This window comes from Mauremys reevesii, linkage group 6, assembly GCF_016161935.1.
Source record: "Mauremys reevesii isolate NIE-2019 linkage group 6, ASM1616193v1, whole genome shotgun sequence".
Classification (NCBI taxonomy): Eukaryota; Metazoa; Chordata; order Testudines; family Geoemydidae; genus Mauremys; species Mauremys reevesii.
In genome coordinates, this window is record NC_052628.1 from 73,691,866 (window position 1) to 73,715,921 (window position 24,056).

The 24,056-nt window shown below is 37.7% G+C and overlaps 1 protein-coding gene across 24 annotated transcripts in view; it reads left to right on the top strand.

Annotated features, from left to right (window-relative positions):
* CSNK1G3 (casein kinase 1 gamma 3) overlaps positions 1 to 24,056 on the top strand; it is a 158,982-nt gene that overhangs the window by 72,751 nt on the left and 62,175 nt on the right. For all 24 annotated transcript variants that reach the window (XR_005600224.1, XR_005600223.1, XR_005600225.1 and 21 more), the window contains 2 exons: positions 17,532 to 17,680; positions 19,037 to 19,271. Coding sequence is in view for 20 of the 24 variants with exons in the window: in XM_039543722.1 (XP_039399656.1) it covers positions 17,532 to 17,680; positions 19,037 to 19,271 (384 nt within the window). In the remaining 4 variants the exon portion in view is untranslated. The remainder of the gene's footprint in view (positions 1 to 17,531; positions 17,681 to 19,036; positions 19,272 to 24,056) is intronic.

Genomic DNA, 24,056 nt, shown 5'->3' on the forward strand with positions numbered 1-24,056 from the left:
TTTAAAAAATGTATGGACAAAATTTTACTTTGCCGTTATTCTTAGTTTCCTTTGATGCTACTGGAGACTTTTATTTTTATAACAGCTTTCTCCATCTTGTCAACTCCTGTTCTTCAGTAAAATTATAATCCTGTCATCATATTAGTCTCTTGCTACGGGAATTAGTTGTCTTATTTGTAGGAGCACAGTACAGGCTGTAATAGGAGTTCAGTGGATTTTTACATACATAGCATCTTGTTTGGTCCTATAACTTTAGTTGGAAGTCAAATAATGAAAGATGGGACACGAGCACAAATTACATGGTTTAATACACTGTTAATTAGCAAACATGGTAGGAACACTGGCAGTATGAATTTAAGATAGGTTTGAAAGTTTCCCGTAGAACTACAATGGTTAAATACTGTGTAGGTGAAGGGGTGGGAGTACAGAAAAGAGAGGAATTTTATAGGTGTAATATTCTGGCCTAATCTGACAGTTTGGATTTTTTTAGTACAAGGCAGTAATTTTGTGAGGAAATTTTTTGATAGTGTTAGGATGCAATATGAGTGTTGTAATTAGCAGCTGCATACTAAGATTGTTTTTTTTTGTATTCAATTAAGAACTCTGCAGTTGTTAATAGTTATTTACCATCTTAATGTAAAACAAAAGGTGACATTCCATGCTAGTTCTGTTCTAAAATATGACGTGGGATTCATTTTCTTCTATAGTCAGATGAATTATGTATTAGTGTGACAAATTATGCAGTTACACCACTGAAATAGTAAAGTGGAGTTGAAATAAAATTATCATTGGCAATTTAGAAATGTTACTTTTATATTTGTGGTGGTATATACAGTTTCATTAGCCTTAAGACCTAAATTGAGACTGAAATGACCATTTTAAAAGGGAGGAAGAACTGTTTAAATGCTTTCTATGACAGGATATTCTCTATAGATCTTAGGCTAATTTGGACTGACTTGAAAACCCAGGAATTGTACAGTTCTGTGTTCTAACTTTTAACCTTGTAGGGGGAAAAAATAGACTACAAAACTATTTGGGATCAAGTAAGGATTATTGACTGTTTGGATTGGGCCCTTGGTAGATGCCCAAATTAAACAAGCCATGAGAGAAATTATTATTACAATTTTAAATAGCCTATAAATCCTTTTGCTTTGAAACATTTTTCTTCTATTCATTTTAATATGCACACTGATTACAAGTATATTGAAGAATTTTTAATTTAAAAAGTAATAATACCTAACTCTTATATAGTGCTTATGCAACTATGTCTGCTAGACAAGGAACCACCTCCTTGGAGTTTCAACATTGTGCTGACAAGTTTGATAGATCCACCTTTTGAATCCCTAGCTACATATTCCCTCTTCCATCTAGCCATCAAAACAGGCTTTTTATTAGCAATAACATCTGCTAGAAGGGTGATGGAAATACAAGCACTAATGGTAGGACCACCTTTACACTGCATATATGTACAGGGTGACATTGGGACTTCACCTGAAGTTCTTGCCAAAGGTAGTCTCGGGCTTCCCTCTCAACCAAACAGTATTTCTACCTTTTTTTCCCGAGAGCTTTTAAATCTGCAGAAGGGAAGGCTTAACTTCACACCTTAGATGTATTTAGAGGTCTCGCCTACCTTGGCAGAAATAAACCATTTTAGGTGTCCTCTAGATTCTTTGGAACCTATGGCTATAGGATAAAATGTCAGGCAGTATCAACTCAGAGACTTTCTCATTAGGTTTCTACATATGTTAAGTTTTACTACAAAATAACCAATTTAGACACACTGTTGAGGGTTACAGCCCCTTTACCAGAGCTCAAGCAGATTCTACAGCATCTCTGAGAACTGTTCCAATAATAGAGATATGTCGGACAGTTACCTCAAGTTCAGTACATACGTTTACGCAGCATTACTCTGTAGTAGAAGCATCAAGATCTGGTGCTCATTTTGGTGGGGCTGTCTTGCAATCATGCAGGTACACTCCTAGCACCCCAGTTCTTTCCCATCCCCAATCTAGATCACTGCTTGTGGTCACCAACAGTGGAATATATATATGGATAGGCACTGAACAGAAAAATTACAGTAACTGTGGTTCTTTGAGAAGATGTCCATATATTTTCCATGATCCACCCTCTGTCTCAGCTACTGTGTAGTATTGTAATGCCTGGATTCTGTACTGGCAAAGGAAGAGGAATAGTTAAGGTTTCTCGTCCTTTATGGCTTTGGTTGGAAGGCCCGAGGATGCTCGAGGCACTGGTGCAGTTCCAATAGACGCTGTTGGCCAAAAGAATCTGAGCTCCAGTGCATAGGGATCATGCACACTAACAAGTGGAATGTATAGACAACACATCTGCCAGAACCCTGGTTACTGTAGAGTAAGTTTCTCTTCTTTCTACGGAAGTCCTCTGCCTCGACTGAACCTTCAGAATCTGTCTCATCCTGTTTAATCCCCCTCTACCAGAGCTAAATGACACCGCTACCCTTCTTGTAGTCAAGGGCCATATGTGACTGAATGTACTATCTGTAAGTGTAGCTCTCTACTTAGCAACAGAAATTTTCCTCCCTACTCCCACTGTGCATCCTGAGAACAGGCAAGTTAATGAGGAAGGGTTAGTAGTAGGTGCACCTTGAAGGCAGAGGGTGAGTTAGATGCCAAGGAGGGTGGGTATGTATGAGACTGAAAAAGGAATGGAGTGGAGGGCACTGGGGCCTCTGTAGACTTAGGGAAAGACTTGGAGAGGCTCCAAGCTACTGTAATGATCAGGAAATTGGGAGGAGGAGCTGAAAGTTGATAAAAATTGTAGATTATTTTCTAACACAAAAGGTATTATACCCAACATGAGAGAACTCTATTTTGTACCTATTTATAATGGATAAAGATGAATTAATCAGTCACTGGACTGGAAGTTAGTTGTGTAGTGATCAGTGGTTATGACTTGATTACATTGCATATGAGCAACTTGAGGATAGATCCGTCCAGTAATGCATGTACTTGGTACTTCAAAAGAGAGAACTTTCCAAGGCTGAGGAGATTTATGAGCAGGATTAATTGAGGCCAAAACTAAGAAAAACATGAATGAAAATTTGGAGTTCTCGAATAGTTTGACCTAGCCCAAAAGCCAAAATTTCATAATGAAGCAAGAAGGGCAGCAATGACTGAAAGCCCATACTGGTTCAGTAGCAAAGAGAAGGCAGGAATTGGAGGTTAAAAAAAAAGTAGCAAATAGAAAAAAGAGGAAATAGCAATCAATATAAATTTCAAATTCTGAATTGCAGAAAATTGATAGGGGAAGCTGAAGACCTGAGGGCAAAAATCTCTGAGTGACAAGAATAGGGACAACAAAGAGTTTTTAAAAATGTTAGAAACAAAAGAAATCCTAGCAATGGCATAGGCCTGTTTAATAGATGGGGATGGTAAAATTGTTAATGATGTAGAAAAGGCATAAGTCTTTATTTCTGTTCTGTATTTGGAAAGGAGTAGCGTCATGTACTTGTATCACGTGAGTATGAAGAACTACTTTTGTCTGTTAGTAACTATCCAGGATGCCAACATTTACTAGAGGTAACCATTTTGAAATTAGCAGGTTCAGGTAACTTGCTCCAGAGAGTTCTAAAAGAGTTGGCTGAGGAGATCTGTTCTGCTGATATTAATCTGTAATAAATCTTGGAATACCATGAATATTCCAGAAGAGCGCTAATGTTGTGCTAGTATTCAAAAAGAGTAAGTGGGATGACATGGGTAACTATAGGCTGGTTAGCCTAATATCAGTCCCAGTCAAAATAATGGAAATACTGATATGGGATTCAATTGAAAACTAAACAATAGGAATATATTTTAATGCCAGTCAACATGCTTTTGTGGAAAATAGGTCTTGTCAAACCTGATTTAATTCTTAGAGATTATAAATTTGGTTGATAAAGGTATTAGACTTTGGTAACATATTTGACTTAATGCGGCATGAAGTTCTGATTTTGAAAATTAGCAATATACAGTATCAATAAAATACACCAAGTGTATTAAGCACTGGCTAACAGATCCCAAAGTGTTTGTCAGTGAAGAATCCTCATAAAATAGGGATGTTACTAATGAGGCTCTGAAGGCATTTATATTTGGCCCAATACTATCCAACGTTTTCATCAGTGATCTGGAAACATAAAATCACTGCTGATAAAATTTGTGGACTATGTAAAACCTGAGGGAGTGGTAAATAATGACAGAACAGCCATACAACCAAATGCAAAATTGTACACCTAGGAACAAGGAATGTACCCCATACCTACAGAATGGGGAACTCTGTCCTGGAATGAATGGACTCTGAAAAAGGTTTAGTGGACAAGCAGCTGAACATGAGCTCCTAGTGCGATTCTGTGGCAAAAACAGCGGACGTGATCCTTGGATGTAGATGTAGTGAATAGAAGTAGAGAGATGACATGGCATTGGGGAGACCAGTACTGGAATACTGTGTACATTTCTGGTGTCAACATTTTAAAGAGGATGTTGACAAATTTGAGTGGGTGCAGAAAATAGCCACCAACATTATTTGAGGACTGGAGAAATGTTTTACAGTGAGAGACCTAGAATTCAATCTGATTATCTTATAAAAAAAGAGGATTGAGAGGTGACTTGATTAGTATATAAGTACCTTCATGCAAAGACAATACTAAAGGGCCTCTTTATTTAGCAGAGAAAGGCATAACAAAAAACAGTGGTTGGGAGCCAGATAAATTCAAATTGGAAACAGGCACAAATATAATAGAGGGAGATTAAACATTGGAACACATTGCCATCTACCCTGGTGGATTCTCCATCTCTTAATGTCTTCAGATCAAGACTGGATGCCTTTCTGGAAGATACGCTTTAGCCAAATGCATGATACTGGACTCAATATAAGAGTAACTGGGTGAAATTTAATGGGCGATACAGAGGAGGTAATCTAATTATCTGGTCTTAACTCTGAGAATCTGTGGAAAAAGGCAGGTGTTATAGGGGAATCCCATAAGATGGGTTCAAGTGGTGTAGAGGAGGCAGCTGCTGAAAGGGGTAGTTATCAAAGCTTGCAGTGCCGCAAAAGCAAATTACTTGAGATCTGCAGTCGCTCACCAACCAAGTGTCTGGCACAGCGGAATTCAGGGTTAATGATTGACTGTAGTGAACCTGAAAAGGGTTATGTAGGATTTGGAACACTTATTTTCATGGTTGAGTCTTGAAGTACAGCAATTAAAAATCAAGAGTATCCCATCTCCATACACAAGAGATGCTTGATGCATTGTCTGACTAAAGGAAAAAAATTGTAATTCTAAAACAACTTGTTAGAGTGACTGCTAGAATTATGTTACAGTTGAGAGTGGGAAAGAAGGTGAGAAAGTAGTCACAATAATGGGTTTTAATGCCTCTAACTCATCCCTTTTCACAGCTAAAAACTCTTTGGTGGACCAGCATAAATGTACCAATAAACTTTTCTAAGTACTGATCTTAGACTAGTGATCATTAATAAAAATTTCAATTCTGGACTAAACAAATGAAAGATAGTTCATAAATATAATCTGATTTATTTTGACAAGTGTACTGTAATTAAGTTTTAATTTTTGATACTTTACTGTATATTAATATACTACAATATTTTTTGTGCTTATTACAGCTGCCTGCTATTAATCTATGCTGAGAAGTGAGTTGTGACTATCAAGATTGGTGGAGAGTTAAGGGATTATCAAAATAGTGATGTTGTAGGGTATATTTTTCCCTTTTATCTGCAAACATTGAGATAACAATACCCCATTGACCTCAACAATAACTTTTACCCATGAGGGCTGTAAACCTCAGCGCAGGTAGTTATTCCAAATGGGAATTCTAAAATAACTTGGGCTATCTTCACTATTTAATCTCAACTTTCCCTATTATAATCCTTTTATCAGTCTCCTTAAATTGAACCTTCAAGGTCAAACAAATAGCTTTCATTCTTGTATTCAGATAACTTTAAAGTATGTAGTGAACAGTTCAAAAAAAGGAAATGTGTAGCTCAAAAGGATTTTTCTTTTTTACATAAGCTACAGGAAATTAAATATAAAGAAATTGAAATGTACTAACATGTCAACAATAAACATGAACCAAAACATGATCTGCATTATTGGAGTTAAATGCGTAAACCTTTAAGTCAACAATTATAAACAAGTAAAGAATATTATAAAATAGGCTAAACGTAAGAACATTATGTCCAGACATAGTGCTGCATGTGTAGTAAGCATTAACTATGCTTTATAGTCAGTACTCTGTTATAAATACGTAATAAGCCAGCTTTCCAGAGCAACTGATTGCTTATGTTCTTCCAGATTCATTATGGTAGGCTGTCTGATCATTTGCTTGCATAATCACTACTATACTTCCTGTTTACAAACAAGGATCTCACAAACTTAGAGCTAAGACTACTGAAATAATTGATGTAATACTTATGCAAAATGCATAGTCAGTATTAGCTATAAGAAGCCCAGAATGTCACCAGATTCAATCATCATTGGGATTTGTGGACTGTTATCATCCATCTTTTAAGTTCTCAACCATTTTGACTTAATGGATTACATGCATGCAACAGCAAGCCGTGTATCTATGCCACGCCGAGAGTCCTAGACCATTGTGATATCAAAGGTAACTCAACCAATAACCACCCTTAAGAACATAAGAATAGACATACTGTGGGTCAGATGAGTGGTTCACCTAGCCTGGAATACTGTCTTCCGATAGTGGCCAGTACCAGGTGCTTCAGAGGGAATGAACAGAACGGCAATTATCGAGTGATCCATCCCCTGTCATCCAGTTCCAGCTTCTGGCAGTCAGAGGGATGGTGACACCTAGAGCATGGGGCTGCATCGCTGACCATCTTGGCTAATAGCCATTAATTGACCTATTCTCCATGAACTTATCTAATTCTTTTTTGAACCCAGTTATACTTTTTTCTTTGACAATGTTCCCAGCAACGAGTTCCACTGGTTGACTTTGTGTTGTGTGAAGTACCTCCTTATGTTGTTTTTTTTTTTAAACCTGTTGCCTATTAACTTCATTAGGTAATGCCTGGTTCTTGTATTATATGAAGGGAGTAAATAGCACTTCCTTATTCACTTTCTTCACACCATTCATGCTTTTATAGACCTCTATCATATCCCCCTTAGTCATGTCTTCTCTAAGTGATCAGCTCCAGTCTTTTCAATCTCTCCCCATATGGTAGGTGTTCCATCCCCTAATCATTTTTATTACTCTTCTCTGTACTTTTTCTAGTTCTAATATATTTTTTGAGATGGGGTGACCAGAACTGCATACAGTATTCAAGGTGTGGATCAGGGCCGTCCTATGTAGTATTATTAGACAGGTGCCCCTATGCTCCACAGCAGCCTGGGCTCGCAGCCTGAGGGGAGGGACGAGGCAGCAAGGATACCGAGCTGCCCGGCTGCCTCACGTTGGTGGAGAGTCACAGTTCCCTGTAGAGACCCCCATACCCTCTCCCTCATGCAGAATGTGCGGTGCCTGCGCATTTGGCTCTTGAATATGGCCCCTGCCTAAGGACACTACAGTGCGCACTGGGTGTGCGGGAGCCAACCCGCTCTTACCTGCTGTTGTGGGCAGTAGGTGAAGCTGCCGCTTGAGGAGGCTGTGGTCTCGCCCATACTCCACCCCTGCTCTGCCCCAGACCCCGCCCCTACTCTGCCCAGGCCCCACCCTCCCCCACTGTCTCCCTTCTCTCTTCTCTCCTCCTCCCTGCTCACCCCCTTCCAGCCAAATCCCTGAATCCAAATAAAGCAAAGGACATTAGAAAGAAATTGCAGAAGAGTGTGTTTTTCCCCAAAAGAAAATGGAGCATGTTTTCAACTACATGCCAGATGGTGAAGACTGGACATGCAGAAGGTACCTAATTAAAAACACTAAATTTGGGAATAAAAATGTCAGTCACAGGTATTTTGATATATCCTGAAGTTTGTCAGAGATTTATTTGCAAAAACTTCGTAGTAAGGGCAAGTCAGCTGTCCTGCTGAATACATGATACAATTCTTCTGTTTTACGTTTTCTTAATCCGTATTTCTAAGCTGATTTTATATTTGAAATGTACACTTAAGCCTTCATAAAGTAATCATTGCAGATTACTACATATTTAACTCACTGAAACAGACATTTTAAATTAATCAGTCACAGAGGTTTAGTGTGTTCATAACAATGTTCATAGCTTTTAGAAAAAGGGAACACTAATTTTCTTTGTGATCTCCATAACAATAGACATGTTTATGAAATTTCACCAACTTTTAAAAAAATGTTTCCAAAGATTTTAGGCATAACAAAGTATATCTTAAGGATTTTTTTTAGAGATGTGATTTTATAATCTTAAGCAATCTTGTAATGAAATATTTTTAAAGCAAATTTCAAACTAAGGGCCTGTAGACTAACATATTCTGAGTAAATATTACAGTCATGCACAACTGTTTTTATCAGTAAATTCAGAAAGTGACAGTATATACTTAGGGGTTGGCAAATGCCTGTTAAATGGCTTCATACCACTTGAATGGCTCTTTAACAGTGTCACTGTTGTGCTAATAGGTCTGGCAGGCTGGAAGGCTTTTTCACTTTTAAGTTACTAGATCCCCTCGGGAGGAAGACTCACCAGGCTGCAGCAACTAGCTGTGGGAACCTGCAGCGATAGGAACGGTGGGGGAGGGGAGGGAAAATGTGGACACTAAGACCCAGGGGTGTCCCAAATTTTGGTGCTATATGCAGCCACATACGCTGTGTAGGGACAGCCCTGTGTGGATGAGGAGGCTGTGGTCTCGCCCATACTCCACCCCTGCTCTGCCCCAGACCCCGCCCCAACACTGCCCAGGCCCCACCCTCCCCACTGTCTCCTTCTCTCTTCTCTCCTCCTCCCTGCTCACCCCCTTCCAGCCAAATCCCTGAATCCAAATAAAGCAAAGGACATTAGAAAGAAATTGCAGAAGAGTGTGTTTTTCCCCAAAAGAAAATGGAGCATGTTTTCAACTACATGCCAGATGGTGAAGACTGGACATGCAGAAGGTACCTAATTAAAAACACTAAATTTGGGAATAAAAATGTCAGTCACAGGTATTTTGATATATCCTGAAGTTTGTCAGAGATTTATTTGCAAAAACTTCGTAGTAAGGGCAAGTCAGCTGTCCTGCTGAATACATGATACAATTCTTCTGTTTTACGTTTTCTTAATCCGTATTTCTAAGCTGATTTTATATTTGAAATGTACACTTAAGCCTTCATAAAGTAATCATTGCAGATTACTACATATTTAACTCACTGAAACAGACATTTTAAATTAATCAGTCACAGAGGTTTAGTGTGTTCATAACAATGTTCATAGCTTTTAGAAAAAGGGAACACTAATTTTCTTTGTGATCTCCATAACAATAGACATGTTTATGAAATTTCACCAACTTTTAAAAAAATGTTTCCAAAGATTTTAGGCATAACAAAGTATATCTTAAGGATTTTTTTTAGAGATGTGATTTTATAATCTTAAGCAATCTTGTAATGAAATATTTTTAAAGCAAATTTCAAACTAAGGGCCTGTAGACTAACATATTCTGAGTAAATATTACAGTCATGCACAACTGTTTTTATCAGTAAATTCAGAAAGTGACAGTATATACTTAGGGGTTGGCAAATGCCTGTTAAATGGCTTCATACCACTTGAATGGCTCTTTAACAGTGTCACTGTTGTGCTAATAGGTCTGGCAGGCTGGAAGGCTTTTTCACTTTTAAGTTACTAGATCCCCTCGGGAGGAAGACTCACCAGGCTGCAGCAACTAGCTGTGGGAACCTGCAGCGATAGGAACGGTGGGGGGGGAGGGGGAGGGAAAATGTGGACACTAAGACCCAGGGGTGTCCCAAATTTTTGGGTGCGCTATGCAGCCACATACGCTGTGTAGGGACAGCCCTGTGTGGATGTACAATGGATTTATATAGTGGCATTGGGATATTTTCTGTTTTGTTATCTATCCCTTTCCTAGTGGTTACTAATGTCCCATACTGTGCAGCTAATTTGTGCACAACAGTTTTACTGGCTGCATGAAGGAGACTGCATAGATGGTGGATTATTTGGCTTAACTGTCAGACCCATGAAACAGCACAGGGTTTCACGTACTAGTTTTGTAAGCAAGAGAAAACTGACCTCAGCTCTACATTTAAAAAAATGAGTCACTTGTAAATTAATAAAACTCATGAACATTAAATTAATTAACTTCAGATTTCCTTAAAATTCAATCCATAGCTTTAGAATAAGTGATGCTGATCACAACCAATATTACACTTGTCTTGTCTAAGAGGGATTTAAAGCCTGTTTTTAACTGGAAAAATGGACACATCCTTATTGTATAGTGTCTGCCAGTGCCTCCATAACATTGTGAAGTAGAAAAAAAGAGTTATGCACATGTTTTGGCACATCTCCCGTGCACGTCTGCCATTGTTAACTCTGCCTACATACCTGCCAATGCAGCCAAGCAAATTCCATTCTACAGCTGTTTCCTTCGTAACCAGCATGTAGCTGTAGAAATGAACTACATAACTCTAAAGGAAACCCCAAAAACCTGCTAGTTTTCATAGGTTTTTGACAAGTATTTTGAATGCCTTAAAATATTACAAACAGATTGAAAAAGCAGTATTTATGGGCAACAAAGATGGCAATGGAGATGAACAATTCCTGAGACTTTGGAGTTAACAAATCTCTTGCTTGTGATCCAGTGAGGATAAAAATAGTTCTGTTTTTCACTGTGGTGGTGTACTCACAATATTTTTTAACAAGATGTATCTTCAATTCTGAGAAGTGTTAAACTATATTAAGTACTTTGTGGACCATCGGTTTCATTATTCACAACCTTTCTTTTCCCCGCCTTGCTTGCAACAGTTTTACCTTTCACTAAACATTCCTCAGCTGAATGATCATTATGGAATGTTCAGTTGCTGCATTTTTTGTTAGAAAAAAGTACTTGATGAGAAAAATGTGTTAGCTTTTCCAACTTTGCCACTCTTGTATGCACATATACAGAAATAGACAATTCTAAAGGTATGCTGTGTTCCTTGCCAAAAACGTGTTTTCCTTGCACGTAAATTTGTCCCATTACAGTTATTCTTTTTTTATATCTCCAACTGTCTGTGCCTCCTCTTTCTATAAATCATCTGGCTCTCATTCTTGGATTTCTGCACTTACAGGTCTATTGGATAAGCCAGAAGTTTGGGTTTGGGTTCCAGAAAATGGAAACAGAGCACTTGAAATTTTGAGTTACGATATCCTTTTGCATATATACGGTATATAAAGCCGTAGACTTGAGTCTGGTCTATAAGCTAAGGGTATTATTTTTTTTGTTTGTGTCACTGCAGTAGTGTGTGTACAGTTATAATGGTATAAATGTACCTTATGCTGGTATAGCCTATTCCCTTTCCCTTATGTAAATAAGCTATACGGATATAAACACTTACATATTGGTATAACTGCGTCCATACTAACTATAACAATCTAGATAAATTGGTACATTTGTGAGCTGATAAAGCCCTTAATTGTCTTCAGAAGGTGGAACAGCAACCAAACTGGTTTGCTGTTATGGTCTAGCAAAATGGTTCTCACTACAACCACCAGTAACAAGCAAAAAAGGAGGAAAGATGCTTTCAATGGGGCACATATGGAGGGTGGCAGCTGCTTCCACTGCTACATTTGTGGCACCCACAGTCAGCTACTACCCACCCACGCCCACATGCAAGGGCCTGCTACAAGGTTAAAGACATTTAAGTGTTAGACCACCTGCAAAGGATTGCTGGATTTTAGTAGCAGGACAGCTATTTGTGGGTTCTGGATCAGAAAAGATGGGTGAACATAAGAACATAAGAAAGGCCGTACCGGGTCAGACCAAAGGTCCATCTAGCCCAGTATCTGTCTACCGACAGTGGCCAATGCCAGGTGCCCCTGAGGGAGTGAACCTAACAGGCAATGATCAAGTGATCTCTCTCCTGCCATCCATCTCCATCCTCTGACGAACAGAGGCTAGGGACACCATTCTTACCCATCCTGGCTAATAGCCATTTATGGACTTAGCCACCATGAATTTATCCAGTCCCCTTTTAAACATTGTTATAGTCCTAGCCTTCACAACCTCCTCAGGTAAGGAGTTCCACAAGTTGACTGTGCGCTGCGTGAAGAAGAACTTCCTTTTATTTGTTTTAAACCTGCTGCCTATTAATTTCATTTGGTGACCCCTAGTTCTTGTATTATGGGAATAAGTAAATAACTTTTTCTTATCCACTTTCTCAACATCACTCATGATTTTATATACCTCTATCATGTCCCCCCTTAGTCTTCTCTTTTCCAAACTGAAGAGTCCTAGCCTCTTTAATCTTTCCTTATATGGGACCCTCTCTAAACCCCTAATCATTTTAGTTGCTCTTTTCTGAACCTTTTCTAGTGCTAGAATATCTTTTTTGAGGTGAGGAGACCACATCTGTACACAGTATTCAAGATGTGGGCGTACCATGGACTTATACAAGGGCAATAATATATTCTCAGTCTTATTCTCTAGCCCCTTTTTAATGATTCCTAACATCCTGTTTGCTTTTTTGACCGCCTCTGCACACTGCGTGGACATCTTTAGAGAACTATCCACGATAACTCCAAGATCTTTTTCCTGACTCGTTGTAGCTAAATTAGCCCCCATCATGTTGTATGTATAGTTGGGGTTATTTTTTCCAATGTGCATTACTTTACATTTATCCACATTAAATTTCATTTGCCATTTTGTTGCCCAATCACTTAGTTTTGTGAGATCTTTTTGAAGTTCTTCACAATCTGCTTTGGTCTTAACTATCTTGAGTAGTTTAGTATCATCTGCAAACTTTGCCACATCACTGTTTACCCCTTTCTCCAGATCATTTATGAATAAATTGAATAGGATTGGTCCCAGGACTGACCCTTGGGGAACACCACTAGTCACCCCTCTCCATTCTGAGAATTTACCATTAATTCCTACCCTTTGTTCCCTGTCCTTTAACCAGTTCTCAATCCATGAAAGGACCTTTCCTTTTATCCCATGACAGCTTAATTTACGTAAGAGCCTTTGGTGCGGGACCTTGTCAAAGGCTTTCTGGAAATCTAAGTACACTATGTCCACCGGATCCCCCTTGTCCACATGTTTGTTGACCCCTTCAAAGAACTCTAATAGATTAGTAAGACACGATTTCCCTTTACAGAAACCATGTTGACTATTGCTCAAGAGTTTGTTTTTCTATGTGTCTGACAATTTTATTCTTTATTATTGTTTCAACTAATTTGCCCAGTACCGACGTTAGACTTACCTGTCTGTAATTGCCGGGATCACCCCTAGAGCCCTTTTTAAATATTGGTGTTACATTAGCTAACTTCCAGTCATTGGGTACCGAAGCCGATTTAAAGGACAGGTTACAAACCTTAGTTAATAGTTCCGCAACTTCACATTTGAGTTCTTTCAGAACTCTTGGGTGAATGCCATCTGGTCCCGGTGACTTGTTAATGTTGAGTTTATCAATTAATTCCAAAACCTCCTCTAGTGATACTTCAATCTGTGACAGTTCCTCAGATTTGTCACCTACAAAAGCCCGCTCAGGTTTGGGAATCTCCCTAACATCCTCAGCCGTGAAGACTGAAGCAAAGAATCCATTTAGTTTCTCCGCAATGACTTTATCATCTTTAAGTGCTCCTTTTGTATTTTCATCGTCAAGGGGCCCCACTGGTTGTTTAGCAGGCTTCCTGCTTCTGATGTACTTAAAAAACATTTTGTTATTACCTTTGGAGTTTTTGGCTAGCCGTTCTTCAAACTCCTCTTTGGCTTTTCTTATTACACTCTTGCACTTAAGTTGGCAATGTTTGTGCTCCTTTCTATTTGCCTCACTAGGTGCATAGTTAAGACACCTAAACAACCTTAGTTCTATCTTGTAGTGACATCACGAGGAAAAAATATGAACACTATCTAATGTGCCTTTAAAAATCAGTTTAATTCTAGATCACAAGCACTAATATGCAGCAGTCATAATTGTATGGTTATTGTGTAACATCACTACAGGGCAGATTTGAGATTGCTTTGATGTTAACAGCATTTTTATATCTTCACATGTTTGGATTTCTTTTGAGTTTATCCTTACCTCTTAAATTTCTTGGATTTATAATATTTGTTCTTGGGATAATTACATAATCCCTTTAATGGATTTTTACCTCTAATTACTGATATGTACTCTCAACTGCATCTCCATCTTTATGTAGATTTGTCTGTGAAGATGGTAAAATTTTCCAGGAACACTATCTCTCGTAAGCCACATGTTGGTCTGAATTTTTTACTTACTGTTGAAAGTATTACTTAAGAGTACTATAACTGAATGATTATAAAGAAAAACTTTTATCACTTTGTGTGTATTACAGTACTTCATGCATGATGTTTCATAGTTTCCTATGTGTAGTCAATTAGTCATTTTTATGCTTTTTATGAGTCTTTAACAGTGACCGACAAGAAAAAACATTAAACAAAATACGAAAATGTTACTATAAAATCACAAAAATTAGCAACAGAATTTGTGAGCATATATACTTTAACTCATGTACTAATTTTTTAAAAAGGAATCTTCAACTAGATTTCAAGTAGACACGAGTGTCTCTTCCCCAGACATGTTTGTTGTACCCAGCTGATGATCTCTAAAGAGATATATGACCATGGCTGCATTATTGCTCTGGATAAATCATACTAAGCTAGAAAACATATTGTTTTTTGAGAATATTAGATATATAGATACTTTTAATCAAAATTAGATATTTTGTATTCTTGTATGCCAGTACTCGGAATGCTTTTTCATCTAACAGCTTTTTAATATGGCGCTGGTGTCTGAGATTTGGGATCAAAGCAATAAATTTGGGTGTATTCTACGTAATACTTAAGTGAGAATAATGGAGGACTTTCTTCACTTCTAGTCTCAATGCCTTGACAAAGACTATGTTAAACATCCCATAAAGAGTTAAGTTGAAATGCCAATAGACATTTCTTACCAAATTTACCACTCAAACAAAGAAAGAATTGGAAAACGATTAGGTGCAGTACATTTTGAATACAGTCTAGGTTAACATAAAAATAGTCCTATTAGCATCCCAGTTCTTGAGTTTGGCAACATGTGCTCTAATTGTAGATCCCAGGAAGATCTCCAAGAAGTGCAAAGGATCACGTTATTCCGTTACCATCCATAGAGTCTATGTACTATTCTTAGTGCCAATAAGTTGAAAAGAGATATGAACGAGAGAGAGAGAACAGTATAAAGATGCCAAATAAGCTGTAATTACAGTTCTGTAAGGGAGAGTGAACACCATTTTAAAGTATTAAAAAGCGGTTACAGTCTTCATTTGTTTTCTAAATTTATTCTATCAAATGTTTCCATTCAGAAAGTACATTGATTAAGTAGTTAATTCTTACGTGAATCAGTAATTTAAGGTATTCATGTGGCCAATGGAAGGTAGTCATGTCTATACTGCAAACTTCTGCTGGCAAAGATATGTCAGTCAGGGGTGTGAAGAAGTGTGATGCCCGGCTGACAAAACTGTGCCAGCAAAAGCCATTATGCCAGCCATTATGTAGTTGACAGTTATATCAGTAAAATAGCAGTTTGCTTATATAAGCTGCATCTACACTAGGAGCGCTTTACTGATATAGTATATTGGTATAGCTATACTGAGAAAGTGCTTTTAGTGTAGACGTGGCCAGTAATGCAAACTCAGTAACAGATTTTCTCAACTCAGCACATAGGGTTTTATTAATGTAACTGTGTTACTTCCAAAAGATACTTTTATGGCTACAGCACTGGATGCTGTTTTGAGAAACGCATATTCCTGTGTATGTTTTCTGTTAATGTTTCTCATTGAGTGAGATGAAGAACTCTAGTAGTCACCACAATTAATTATTTTGAGAGAGCCTACCTGGCATTAATGGAAAAAAATAATAGGAAAACTGGATGCCTAGATAAATGCACTTTTTTGTTTTTAAGGTATCCTTACACTATTCATTTTCCTACAGATTTTAGTAAAATATTTTACTAAAATGGATTTTTGTAAAACAAATAAGACTTAAGTTAGATACTAAATGTCAAAAGTGAGCAAGATCCATGCAACTAAGACTTTTGTCATGTATATTAAATTCATAACATTGAAGAGATATTGCCAGAACACATTTGACTTTAACTTTAGGTTTTGTAAAAACAAGGTTTGCAAAAGTCAAAATGTTTCCATGAACTTAAATAAAAATAAATCATTGGGAAGGTTTTTCTAACAAATATTTCCATACGTATTTGCAATCCACCATTGCTATTTTGTGCTAGTGCGGAAAGAAACCAGAAATGAAATGGACTAGGTATTGGCTTGTTTCTTCCTGTCTAAGCTAAGAGAAATGCAAAATATCAATAGCATAAAGTTTAAAGTTGAGTTCTCCAGTTTTAATGATGAAAGATGTTAACAGCATAAAAGAAACTTAAAAAAAAAATCATGGTTAGGTGTCTAACTCCCATTGTTTTCCATTGAACATCCCACTAGGCATCATACCTTTGAAAATTGGTAGAGGGAAAATAAGCTTTCCTGCTTTTTCAACTCGCAAGTGATTTCTCACTAGTCCAGATGAAGGAAGTGTTCTCTGCACCTGCTAGCTAAACTGAAACCAAAAATAATTAAGGCAAAACCTTTTGTGCACAACAGCAATTGAAAGTACTTAACATTTAGAAAAATTTAAATACCATCATTCACTCTGTTGTAAAGACTGAAAATAATATAGATATTTAATGCAGTACATGAAATTGTGACCTGTTATAAAGCCTGAGTTGACCTCAGAAATTAAGTGTGTTTTTTCCCTTGATTTTTTTTTATGTAATTAAAAAGAGCAGCACCTTGTATCTCATTATTATTTGAGGAGTGCTCATTGACGCAGTACATTTTATTTATGTAAATAATTTTAATAGATTATAATGTTTAGACCTTAACATAGCTTGTCATAATTTCAAATTAAATTTTAAACACACATTATTAAAAAAGGAAAATGTATTTGAATTATATAAAAAATCCAATTTAAGAAAATCTAATTTTTTTGTTTAAAAAATAGTACTTTTATCCATTCTGAACAAAAGAACAATAGTTGAAATAAAGTACAGTTTCATGAACTGAATCTGCACTTACTGTCTAATGTGTAATGGGTAGCTCTTGATTTTTTTATTTTTTTTTAAAAAAAGCTTTAATTTTTTCAAAATTGTCAAATACCTAGTTTCCAGAAGAAGGTATGAAATGGATACAGCAGGCATAATGAAGTTAACTGCTTTAACACTAATAATTTTTCATACAGCTTTAATATTAGTTTTTATCAGACAGATACGTTTTAAAGTGTAGATCCAACTAATAAGCCTTAAAATTAATATTGCTGTAAGCAAGAAATATGGTATATGTTTACATTTAGGTAAGTACTCTATAACTAATTACATATACATATTCTTTTTCTTTTCCAGACGGTATACCTCAGGTTTACTATTTTGGCCCTTGTGGCAAATATAATGCCATGGTGCTAGAACTACTGGGACCTAGCTTGGAAGACCTATTTGACCTGTGTGATAGGACATTTTCTCTTAAAACTGTTCTTATGATAGCTATACAGTTGGTAAGTATAAATATATGTGTGTTTATATATATATATATATATTTAATAATCTGAGCGTGTTTGGTAGACCAGTATGTGGACAGTCTTTGTACTAGATTAAATACTAATTTATCTGATAAGGGATCTATAGTATACAATCTGTTAAATTGTGTTGGCTTTATTGCAATCCTTTTTAAAGGACACCCAACAATGAAGTATTGCTTAGTTGTCATTTTTTTATGTGCCATAATTTTTGCCTTAGTCTTTAAGGACAGTTGCATAAATTCAGTATCTGTTTTGAAGAGCTCATTTAATTGTAGCCTAAAGTCATAAGGCTCAGTTTGACACACTCATTTCCATTAAAATAAGCAGATTAAACTCTTAAGTAACATAGGCGTTTGCCATCTTACACATTGTCTTAGTCATAAAATTAGGAAAGGGCAATACAAAAATACATGGTACAAGCAAAATTGTTTAAATGGAAAATCTGAGGTTTTGAGGCATTTTTTCTGAGTAGTCTGCCATCAGACTAGATGAGAGTAAAAGCCAAATAATATTGTTTTTATTTTCATTGGTGCAGATTTATATTTACTAAGTAATTGCATCTTTTAAAATCCAGATATATAGCGCACCACTTTTTTTTCTCCACCATGGGTACAAATTTTAAATGCCACTTGGGCATTTTAAATGCCAGTATTTCAGTAATAATAGCATTTAAAATGAAATAATTAGTATGAACATGTTACTTAAATGTCAGTGAAGAGGGGGATATCCATTTTATGGCATGAATGGCAAAGATTCTATTAATCAATAAAGGCTTATAACATCACAAATGCAAAATCATTTAACAAGCATTCTTTTCCGAATATAAAAATCTTTTTCAAAGCTTAATTTATACATCTAGGAGGAAAGCCGTATTCATATTGGCAATGCACTGGCTAAAATTTATATGTACAGAACATTGCATGTCCTTACAGATCCTTGCTTCTGATAGCAAGACAGTGTAATTTCAGGTCTTAGTTTCACGTCCAATAATGTGCACAAAAATGCATTCATTACAGCTTGCTCACGGTCGACTTTACTTTGTTTCTTTTTTTGTGATTCATATGAAGCTGTAAGTATAGATTTTTTTTTTTATATGCAAGTGGTGGAGTGTGTTTTCCTCTATACACGTGCTCATGTCCCATCAACATTAAGTGGAATTTAGGCATATGTTGAGAGGAAAATAGTTGTCTATAGTTTGTTTTAAAGGTGATAATACTTGTGTATATATAGAGAGAAAAAGCTGATGTAACAATACTTGTTTGCATCTATGACGCTTTCTTGTGGTAAACTGAAGATTAAACTAAACTCTGTCCTTTCTTCTCTTTAATAAAGATTTCTCGTATGGAATATGTCCATTCAAAGAACTTGATATACAGAGATGTAAAACCTGAGAACTTCTTAATAGGACGACCAGGAAACAAAACCCAGCAAATTATTCATATTATAGATTTTGGTTTGGCAAAGGAGTATATAGATCCAGAGACAAAGAAGCACATACCATATCGAGAACACAAGAGCCTTACAGGAACAGCTAGATACATGAGTATAAATACACATTTAGGAAAAGGTACGTTTGCATTTTAAATGCACAAACTAGAATTCAACAACTATACTAACTTTGTATGAATTAGTATTTACCTCTGAATCATCCAGTTTGCAGATGGTTAAAGAAACAAATTCTAATCTGTGCTCATCAAAAACTGAAGACTTATGCACTGAATCAAATAGTTATTAAAACACTATAAAAATAGGTAATAAAAGTAATAATTGGAGATATACCAATCTCCTAGAACTGGAAGGGACCTTGAAAGGTCATCAAGTCCAGCCCCCTGCCTTCACTAGCAGGACCAATTTTTGCCCTAGATCCCTAAGTGGCCTCCTCAAGGATTGAACTCACAACCCTGGGTTTAGCAGGCCAATGCTCAAACCTCTGAGCTATCCCTCCCCCCAGGATTCTCTTGGTTCTAAAGTCATCCTATCCCATATCATCTCAGATCATGATCAACTCTGTTTACAAATATTACAGTATGTTTTGTCTTATGGAATGGTTAGATAACAAGGGTGGCCAAACTTCCTGACACTTCCCTCTCCCCCCCTGAGCCACATATGACTATCTTCAGAAGTTTGAGAGCCCGGGCACACCTGCTGGGGCTTAGGCCTTCAGACCTGAGACTGGGCTTGGGGTTTCAGCCGCACTCCTGCTGAAGCCCTGAGCCCTGGCAGGTGTGCCTCACTGGGCAGAAGCCTCGAGTTCCTCCCCTACCCCCCCCAGGCAGAGACCTCAAGTCCCCCCTCCCCACTGGGCAGAAGCCCCAACCCTATCACCCGCTGCAAGGCAGAGGTCCTAAGTCCCCCCCACCCCCAGTCTGGTAGGTGGAGGCTCTACGAGCTGCACTTTAAGGGTAAAAGAGGCACATGTGGCTCACGCCACAGTTTGGCCATCTGTGTTATATAATGAGGATGAAGTATGTGTGATTAACTTTCTTTTAAAAATGTGTTTAGAAGTATCACAATTTGTTGTTTTTTAACTTACAAAGTGAATATATTGGATGTGAAAGGATTGATGTTTTCCAAATGCAATAATAGGTACAGCTTAGACAGCATGGAAATCCTGTAGTGTTGCTATCTTGCCAGCTTGCCTGATCCCTTACATGGAGAAAGACCACTCATTGGTGTCAAAGGTAGTTCTAGTTTTGATGCCGATTGAGTCCTTTGCCCTTCTGCTCAGTAGGGGTGTGTCAGTTATGAAACGAACACTTTCCATAAAGAATTGTACTCTTTGATTAAATTAATTTAGGTGACTGAAATACCTGCCTATGGTCACAGCTAATTTTAGGTATTATGCATTTAACAATTTTTTTATTTTACTTGTGTTTGTGCACACTATAATGTACATGGAAAGAAAAATAAAACTTTTGGAGAGCAGTCCATAGTACAGAACCCAGCTATTAATGTATTAACATACACAGATCCAGCAAACAGAAGTAATAGAAATCACAAGACTAGCAGAGACCAAACATCCAGTGTTGTCTGAGAGAGAGCTTCTTCAAGAAGTAATATTGAAATAACCTATGTGACTTAATTAACCTTTGTCTTCCTGAACACATTCTTAAATGTTATCTAAAGAGAACCTGTTGCACACAGACACATTAAGCCTTTATCCTACTTTTTGTTTCTGCGAAGAGCATTAGGCTACCATTTCCATAGGCACAGGTTTTTAAGCCTCTCCTCCCGCACGGCCCCCCTTCCCTACCCCCCAACTCTCTTTTTTTTCTTTAGTTCCAAGTCTGTACTTGGGTTTTAGGAATGAGAAAAAATGAAGGATTTCGGTAGGCTTCAGTGTCATACTTTAAAAAAACAAACACTACACAAGACTACAGATATACTGCTTCTGTTAAAGTATAAAACAAAAATGTGTGTTCAGTGCCCTGCATGCTTCTCATACTTCCTTGCTTAGAGTTCTGAGGGGAATGGCTGCAACTGAAATTCAGTTCTTTCTGGCAGCTAACATTGCAGCAAGCCCAAAATACTGCTCTCTTCTGCCTCTTTGAGTACTCTCTTTCTTTTTTGTGTGTATAGTCAGAGAGATTTTTGTGTATTTAAAAAAAAAATTGTACCTTTGCCATTGCAGGCATCATCTGGGACCCAGCCATTTTGGGCTGTTTCCTCTTCACCTAAAGCAGTCCTAATAGGATTGCTCTTTTTTGCAGGTGTTTTTCCTTGTCTGGGTCCTCTGACTCTGCAGGTAGCATGGCTGAAGTAGCTAAGAAAATCCAGTTTAATGTACATTGTTTTTTCATAGAGTTAAGGGCAGAAGGGACCATTAGATCATGTAGTCTGACCTGGTATAGCATAGGCCATTAAATTTCACCCAGCTACCCCTGTATTGAGCCCAAAAACTTGTTTGGGAAAAGCGCATCTTCTAGAAAGGCATCCAGTCTTGATTTGAAGACATTAAGAGATGAGGAATTCACCACTTCTTTTGGTAGTTTGTTTTATGTAAACTATTACAGATGACCATGTTTAGTATCTCCAATGCTGGACAAAAGTCACAGTTTAAACAGGCACATGCTTTCCTTCTCTTTCTTCAGGGGAGCCTGCAAAGATTGGAAGTACTGCCTCAAAATCTAACTGATTGGCGGGAGGGAGGATTTTTAAACTCCTTGTCAATTGAATTTGGCACCAAACATACATCACCAACTTTGAGGCATGTTGATTTTGAAGACTTTGCTAACCTGACTTGGTATTGAGCAAAAGCAGGACTGAGATTGTTGCTCTCACCTGGGTTAAAGGACATTGAAGGTTGGTGCCCTGATTTTCCTGGTTCGAGCCCAGCTAAGCAGGCTGGAGATTCCAAGTTGCTTATCAGCTTCTGAGCATCCAGGACTCTGTCCCTGGATGGAAGGAGAGGTAGAGGAAGAAGAACCATGCTTCTGAGGGAGGTTTAGCCTTTGTGTCCTGGAACCTCAATCTCGGTCTCACTGTATCAAGACACTCAAAAGGTGGTTTCAATATTTTTACTCACTCTGGCTTCTCTGGTAATGACAGTGGTCAGTGAGAAAACTCAGCAGGCTTCAGATCTTTGATCTGCTTTGCTCATAGTAGCTGAGGATTGCAACTTACCAAGAAGTGCTGGAGAAGCATGAATTCTTCACATGGGATAAAATGTTGGCCTTTCTAGATCAGCCCAAGAAGAACAGAAAATGGATTTCCGCTCCCAACTCCAGAGGCAAAGCTCTTCCTGACTTCAGGTTTGACAGAAGTCTTCTTAACAGTACTGTTCAGCTGGGAGCAGCTGATCCTTCACATCAAGTTTTAAGCAACTGGTTAGCTGAGACAATCCTGAAAGACACTTGCTTTCACATTATCTGTTTTGGCTCATTAAATATACCCCCAGTCCTGTGTAGCGGTGAAACCTGTATGAATATTGTCCTTTGGTATTTGTATGGCATTGAAAACTTTCACTAAATGCCTAATTGTCATAACTGCTTTTTTCAGACAGTTTGGCATCATGTCTGCTTATATTTAAAATAATAAGCTGAACAGATCACTTTCCCCATCTTCAGCTCTCAAGAAAATGGGCACAGTTTTCCAATTCTAATAAAGAAAAATCCACTTTCATCTTGGCACAAAAGATGGAGTTAAGTGGAGACTCCATCACTGCAAAAGCTTTCTTGAGAGAGGATATGTTTCATAACCATCATGGAGACAGAATCCTTTTGTAATTCCAGTCTGAAAAGTATATTGTGGCTTTTTACCAATATTAGGCCTTATGATTCCATGTGCTTATGTGACACCATTGCCCATTCTGGATCTTAGCTGCTACAGGGAATGCTGTATATCAGTGAGTATACTTGCAGTGCAGGCAGAACTCAGCATCAATGGCAGATATGTCTCTCCTGGACTGGGGACAGAACTTTCTGTACTCATTCCCTCAAAAGATTATTTGGAAACTTACAGGATAGCAGCAAGATGCTGTGGCCTGGGCTCTGTAGTTTTGATCTTCTGATCTACTTGAATTGATACCACCGCTGTAAGTCCTCATGTATCATATCTTCTGTCTTTTGGGTCTGGGATGAGATTCTTCACTCAGCTCCAGTCTCTCTCAAGTATTCTGCTGAGGTACAAAATATGCAATCAAAAAGCAGGAAGCTTTCAAGCAGATATATCCACTTGATGAAGTGGAGATTTCATTTTGACAGCTTTAAAGTGAGTAGAACCAATATGGTGATCCATTGCTTTTATCTTAGACTGTTACACTTGGAAGAATATGAACTGTCTTACATTATGCTCACTTGGCTACCATCTCTGTTTTCTTCTCCCTGGTTGAATTGGTTGGAAAAAATATTTTTCACTCTGCAGCTATCAAGTTTCTGATAGGATTCCTCCAGTTTTGTGCTGGTGTATGAACTAGCTCTACCATGTAATTCTAATTTTGTTCCCACAAAACTTCTGGAATCTCTATTTGAACACTTGTGTAACTGTTCTCTGTACCATTTGTATGAAGATGCATAGCTTTCCTCCATGGATATGACGTGTTCAGTGCGAACGAAATACAGCATGATTGTACTGTAAGGCCCCGCATCCTCACCCCCAAATTCTTACCTAAAATGGCCTCTGATTCTATCTCAATCAGATCATTAACCTGCCTCTTTTTTCCCCAAAGCCTGATTTACAGGTAGGGAGGTCACTTTCCATACTTTAGATGTCTATTTAAGAGATCACATCTATTCACAGGTTCCACTGACATCTTGTGACATGTGGTGTTAAGGCCATAGATCAAGTTACCAGTTCTGAAAGGCTGTTTCAATGGATCATGCACATGATTATGACTTAAGTGTTCAATTTCCCA